This window comes from Pan troglodytes, chromosome 13 (genome assembly GCF_028858775.2).
Source record: "Pan troglodytes isolate AG18354 chromosome 13, NHGRI_mPanTro3-v2.0_pri, whole genome shotgun sequence".
In the NCBI taxonomy this organism is placed as follows: Eukaryota; Metazoa; Chordata; class Mammalia; order Primates; family Hominidae; genus Pan; species Pan troglodytes.
Window position 1 is genome coordinate 65,645,001 of NC_072411.2, and position 7,078 is coordinate 65,652,078.

At 40.2% G+C, this 7,078-nt stretch overlaps 1 protein-coding gene across 3 annotated transcripts in view; it reads right to left on the bottom strand.

The window, feature by feature from the left end:
* The window catches only part of FIGN (fidgetin, microtubule severing factor), a 133,165-nt gene that overhangs the window by 1,854 nt on the left and 124,233 nt on the right, over positions 1-7,078 (bottom strand). For all 3 annotated transcript variants that reach the window (XM_009443600.5, XM_001151294.8, XM_009443597.5), the window contains one exon: positions 1-6,554. This exon is cut by the window's left edge and continues 1,854 nt beyond it. In XM_009443600.5, coding sequence (XP_009441875.1) covers positions 4,300-6,546 — 2,247 coding nt within the window. In that variant the 5' untranslated portion in view covers positions 6,547-6,554 and the 3' untranslated portion in view covers positions 1-4,299. The remainder of the gene's footprint in view (positions 6,555-7,078) is intronic.

Here is a 7,078-nt window from a genome sequence, read left to right on the forward strand (position 1 = left end):
TTCACACAAATGCATCTGGCAGGTTCAAAATCGAATGTCAACCAAAGGTCTTAGCAAAGTGTGAGCTTCAGTTCATGTGTTGGTTAGTCACAAGTACAGCTGGTTGTGAATTCTGAAATACTAATAGCTCCAGGTTTGCTAATGTGCTTCATATAAAAATCGGCAGATGATTCAACAACTGAAGGCTTTACGTTTCAAAAGAAAAAAAAACACATTAAAACACTTCGAATTGTAACATGATCATGTGTATCTCTGCACATATGAAGAAAGGAAGTAACAAGTTGCTTCTGAATAATGAAAAGTAGACGTCTGTTTTAAAGTTCAACTAGGTGGTGATGAAAGAACACACACACATACACACATACAAACACACACACTAATTTTATATTTATATATATATATTAGAACTTTACTTTAGTGGCCTCAATAGTTCAACAAGCTGCGTCCCTTTCACTTTGCAAAATACAGATTCAATGATCATGCTACCCAATTCTTGCTAAGAAACATGAGAATGTTGAGTACAGAAGTCTCTTTCTGCTTGGAGTTGGATACATTTTTAGAGAAAGAAATTCTAAATGTCTCTAAAAACGTATTTTCCAACCCACAAATATATTTAAATTTACAAAGACCTATTATAGGAACTAATTTGGATTTTTTTTGGATGTGTTCTTTTGAAAACTGCATAGCCAAGTACTATGCAACCCATGTAAATTGACCTTGCTATTTTACATAGCATAGCCTCTGGATAGCTTTTATCACTTTCCCAGATGGTGTTTGGCCTATGTATTTTAGTGGAATGGTTTATTTTCTCCTTGATAGGTTTCAAATGCACAAGAAAACATTATACCCGTCTATCTGCATTTGAGTAGAATACAAACTGACTAATAGATAAACATTCTGTGTGAAAGTAAATAGCCTTAAAGTATACTGCCTTCACATTCCATTGATCAGCTCAGTCAGCAAAGTTTTTCATATTGTCACTAATGTTCTAAATATTTGGGAGAGAAGCATGCCAGAAGTGTAGAGTATTTCCATTTGTGTCACATATAAAGTCATTATGAACTACCTCTTGAATTTCTATTGATCCCAATACTGAAGTGGTTTCCTTCACTTCCTTTTTGTCCCTGTTGGAAATGTTGCTGCAGTTGGGAAGAAGAGAATTAGGGGCTGTAAAGTGGAATGGCTCAATCTCTTAGCCAGACAGTGAGGGATTTGGACTGGCTCATTACCTTACCTTCATTAATAGCCTTCTCCAAATTCTTAGCAGTCAAAAAGAGGCCAAGAGTATGAAGCCCCATTACTCAGTTGTACTATCACCGACTGTACACATTCACTTCTGAGGATGTGGTACCCCACCCCCACTCCAAGTTCCAGAATAGATGGTCAGAATAGAGCTCATTATTAAGCTAGTTTATAGAAGAGCTCATAATGCTGCCATGCAGAATCAAAGAATCACAGGAGAGCACTATCTACTCAAAGGTCAGCCATATCTCCTCCAACAGATCTTCATTTCTTCAACATGCCCAATTTCCTAAGAGATCAAATCTTGGATTTTGTGAGGCTAAATGAAAATCACATACGACTTGAGCTTCTGTCTAAATACATGGATTTTTGACCACTTGTATCTCAAATTAATTTTTAAGTCACTCAGAGTTCTAATTTTTAAGTCATTTAAAGCTAAAAGCCAAGATGTATGACTTCAATTTATTTTCAGTTTTATAAATGAGTGTAAAACACAATAGTGCAGTCATATATTTGGCATTAAATCTTACTAGCCACAAAAAAATGTGGGTCAATATTGGATTTTCCAAAGTTGTCTAAATAAGACTGGGTTTGTCAAAACTTGCCAGACGCTTTCAAGTGAACACAGCATGTTGGCGGAAATGAAATGTAATGTCTAAAAGTCAGAAAATAGGTCAGCACTGTGCAAAAGTAAACTTGTCAGTGAGATCAATATGAACCTACAAGTTAATGTGGATATTAGAATTTCCTTACAAGGGATGCACAGGGTAGACCCAGAACACGATTGTAGCATTTATTCACTTGCGAAAAGCAGAGGGCGTATTTAAGTATTATTTTTTGTATCCTTAATGAAAGGCACTGCTTTTTAATATGGAATATTTATATTTAAGCACAGCTTTAATTGACAGAATGTCATAGTAAATTAAATTCTGGTTCAATTGCTCAGTTTTTAGCAACATAAAAAATAAAAAAGGGGAGTAAAGATCAAGTATCATAAAATTTCAGAGATAAGAAATCCCTCATGAACTTTCTCTATGTTAAGTGTTTCAGAGAATTGGATATTGTGGATAAGATCGGTAAAAATTTTTGTAAGAAAAAGAAAACAGAAAGACCTTTCTTGGGGCTTCTCATTGCATTTATTTAATTTTTTTAAAAAATGTACATCACTTATTTATTGAATACATAAAATGCCAGTGCTTTGCAACAGTTTTGTTACTGCATCTCTAAACTAAAAAAAGAAAAGGGGAAAAAACCCAGGAAAATACATTCAAAAGGCCAGGCTGTTCTGCTTATGCATGGGCAGTGGCTGTGGAAAGCTACAGCCTGCTCTGTGACAGTTCAGAAGCATTGCCAAACATCAGCCCACTATCAATGAAAGGTTGCACATAAAGCATTAAAGGATACAAAGAACAACTTGACAGAGAGCAGGAGAAAAATAGGAAATTAAGAAAAATGCCACTTATGCCATGGGTAGGGGTGGGGCTGGTAGACTGAGGTGGAAGTAAGCACAAATGCTGATGTCTTTGGAAACTAGATTTACGGTGAAAGATGGAAGAAAACAAAGTAACATGTTTGGCAAGCTACATTGCAGTGTGTGTGTCCACTTCCAATTTTCTACTTTACTTTCCAAGAGAAATGTAACAAAACTGAGGTAGAAATAAAGCAGGAGCACTACAGCCCAGATTTCAAAATGAGAAGCAAAATTGCACTGACAAGAGTGGAGTCAAAAAGAAGGGGAGGAGATGGAGAGGTTCTTTGTGGATATATATATATGTATGTAAGTTGGTTGGTTGGTTGGTTTTTGTTTTTATTTATTTTTGTATTTGTTTTGGTTGCTATCCTCTGCATTCTATCAAATAGCACGGCAAGTCTATAAGCTAGATTAGTGAATAGAATGACACCATTCCCAGCAGTTTTAAGAGATAACTTGCAAACTACCACCACCATCACCACCACTACCACCTATGCAATAAAAAGGCAGTCATAGTTTTTAGGTACTGTGACTTTCAGGGTCCTAAACAGGTCTTGTGGCTGACAGGTCTAGACACTAACACAAACTGAATAAGTAGCTTTCAATTAACCAGTGTACCTTTTAAGAACATTTTCACTTAATTATCAAGGAGCAATGTACTAAGAACTCTTGCAGTTATTGACATAAAGAATTATTCTGCTCTGGTTAATTCCCCATAATTAGTAAAAGAACTTAAAAAAATCCTTCCATTTCTACTTTAAACTGTAAATATTCAGTTGTATCACACTTCAGTATTTTTCTGGATACATTCAAAGTAATTTTCCTTGCTATTTTCCAATTGTTGAGGTAAACATACATTTTAATATAAAGTAACATTGAAGCCTATCCTATTACTCTCAGCAGTACATAGTGCTTTCAACACATTCCTTTGAGGTACTGTACAAATCACAATCACTTTCCTGAGTTTTTGCAGACAAGAACATTAAAAGAAATGAACTGCAGAAATTAAGGTCCAGATTACCGTTACCCTGTTTTACCTGTTCTTAGCTTAATACTGCAGAACAGACAGGATTGAGGAATACTGTTGCTCTTAAAATGGCAAAAATCTGGTTTTCTGTCATAACACAACTGTTCATCTCTTTAGTCCAATAATGTTTGAAGTTAAAGCTCTTTATATTAGCACATGCCACCAATGTAATTGTGAGGCAAACAAAAAATAAAGCACCACTCCAGGCACTTGACAGCAACTAAATCTCGAGAACAGCAGAATGGAATCAACACACGAGGTTCATGTCCTTCTGAAATCAACACACTTGCACCTTGCTCCTTGGTGAGTGTTGTCTAGCTTGAACAGAACTGAGCATCCACATATGCTTTCTGTCATCTGGGGCTTTCAAATCAGAAGCTCTCATTTGATGCACTTTTCCTCCAAATCTACCCTGACTCTAAAGATGCAACTTAATCGTCATCTTCCCCAGTACCCTTTGCAATTTAAACACTACTGGAAAGGGGCTCTATTCCCTATGTAGCAGGTTTTATGTGTGTGTGCCAACATTCATTACATTTTTTTTTTTCTAAAGAAGTTATCACTGACTGCAACCAAACATTTTGTTCCATTCAACATACATATCAAGCTCCTTTTGAGATATGCTAGGCTGAATCTTGCAGAAAGCATTTTCAAAGTCTTGATATGTAACGGGCCTCAACTGGCTGGGCATAATGGCTGAAAGGTCTGTGGCTGGCATGGCATGGAGGGGGCCCACCACTGCTTCCTGACACAAATGAGCCACGTCTAGTCCAGAAAAGCCTTCTGTGCGCTGGACGAGCAGTGCAAACTCCTTGTCATTGAGACAGTAATTGTGCTGTGAGAGCAGTTGTACTATTATCTGGTGCCTCGCTGTGCTGTCAGGAAGTGGGATTAAAAGTCGTTTCATGAAGTACCTCCGAAGGGATTCATCTATTTCTTCTGGTTTACTGGTGGCACAAATTACTACGATTTGGTCCTCAGCCGAAGTTAGTACAGTGTCCAGTTGCATCAGAAATTCGGTTCTCATCCGACTGACTGGACTGTGTTCCTCATTCACTTGAGAGGAGAGAAGCATGTCAATGTCACTAACAAAAATCACCGAGGGCTGGCGACACCTGGCCACAAGAAAAGAGGCATGGATAATTTTCTCTGCTTCTCCTAACCACTTGGCGACTAGTCCAGAACCGGCAATTTTGAAAAATGTGGCCCCCAGCTGACTAGCGATGCATCTGCCCAATAATGTTTTGCCTGTCCCCCGAGGTCCAAATAAAAGGATGCTCCGAGGTAAGGCCGTCAGTCCACTGAACGCGTCTGACCTCAACACTGGCCATAAAACCTCCTCTTTAATGACAGCCTTCACCAGGTCGAGACCAGCAATGTCATTCCAGTCCACTGGAGGTCCTTGGGTGATAATCTCATTGGTTACCAGGTCGATGAGGTGCGTGTCAGTATTCTTCAGTTGCTCGTCCACAGAGTGGTTGGATGAGGTAGCTGCACGGAGTCCAGGGCCTTGCATTGGGTGAGAGAGGAGCTGCCTGTGCTCGTCCCCATGCTCACTCATTACTGGCGATGTGTACTTCCCAAAGGATTCACTGGATCTTGATCCCAATGAATTTTTAGCAGTACTGTAGGAAGGAGGGGTCAGAGCCCTACTGGACTGGCTGCTGAATTTCCTTTGCTGTTCAGAGGACATTAGCTGCTTCGTTGGCTTAAATGCTAAGGATGATGTTTCAGCACTTCTGTCAAAGCCATTCCCCCGATTTGTGTTTGAAATGCTGTTGTCGGGCATTCTGTACATAGGACTCTGTGTAGATCTCTGTTGGCCATAGCTGTAATTTCCATAACTGGAGTCCATATCTCCTTGCCCTGCCATGTAGAAAGCTTTCCTTTTGAGAGAACTTGCTGAACTGTTTGTCAGAGCCGACGGTGCAATAGGTGTCAAACCATGGCCCTGGTAGGTGTAGCCAGGAACAGTGGTGGGGGGTAGGGGGGTGGGAGCAGGAATTCCTGAAGGCAGGTACGCTGAAGGCGGAGGCGGTGCCCCCCCAGGGCTGTACCCAGACCCCACAGCAGTCTGAGGAGGATAGCTAGCAGACGGATAGCTGTAACTGGAGAGGTTAGAAGTCCCATTGTAGCCTGGGACCAAGGCTGGTGGCGGAGGAGGTGGTGGGGGGGGCTGTAGTAGCCCAGAGCTATGCAAAGGAGACGGATGAGGTGAAGGAAGTGCAGGTGCTGGCTGGCTACTATAAGTAGAATGCAAATATGATCCGTTGTATCCTGGGGCATATTCCTGAGATGGGAGCCCTGCATGAAGACTGGGTACAGTGTGGCTTCCACAGGTACTACTTGAATAACTAGGTTCCGTCAGGTTGCTGGCTACCCCAGGAGAGCTCCCTATACTCGCAGAGACATCTGCTGGAGGGAGGGCTGAACTGACTCCAGCTTTGCTGGCAGTGATAACATCCGGAACACAGTTCATGGGATAAACAGCTTCTGAATTCAAGGAAGGCTGCCAGGGTTCACTTTCATTTTTCCGACCGTTCACTAGTCCTGATGGTGTGTCCGAATAGTTGCTGAGTACGGGTCGGTCCACAGGACCTTCCAAAATGCCGGAATACTTCTCTGCATATTTTTTTAGTAGGTTGGATGCAGTCAGAGCAGATATGTCATCATTCGCCCAGGCGTACTGATAGGTGCGCTGCAGATGACCTCTGTAGGCTTCAACTTTGTGGGCAGGAGACCGAGTGGTTGAGGTGATGTCAAAGTGCTGTTCTGGCCACTGGGCATGCTCTGGCGTCCACTGCATCTTCAAGCCTAAGAATTTTGGGGGGAAAAAAGTTAATTTACTTCAATAGGCATCAGAACTCTTAAAGCTTTTCCCCCAATTTCTTTTGTTACCTATTATTTTCCATTAATGATATGCATACTTTAAAAGATCTACACTGTTTATAATACCTATTATGATCCCTATAATAAGTACTCTTTAAAATGGACTAAACTTCAGCCCTGTTTAAAAAGCACACTGAGTTTAAAATATAACTCTGTAGTTACCTATATTTTTTGCATTTGTAAGGAATAAGTAAATCTATTTCTGTCAAGCCCATCAGCTTACCTACTATACGCACATACACAATCACATATATATGTACACACACATTCCTGTCAAATTAGAATTCAATCATAGGTTCTTAAAATAAGCAGACATTTTAAATATCTTGCACATGGCAGTATTAACATGTACAATATCTAGCTATTCTGTCCGTTCACATCACAGTTTCTGTTTTACATTTTAAGCAATATAAAAATGAGACACAGCTGACAGATCACATCTAGGATAC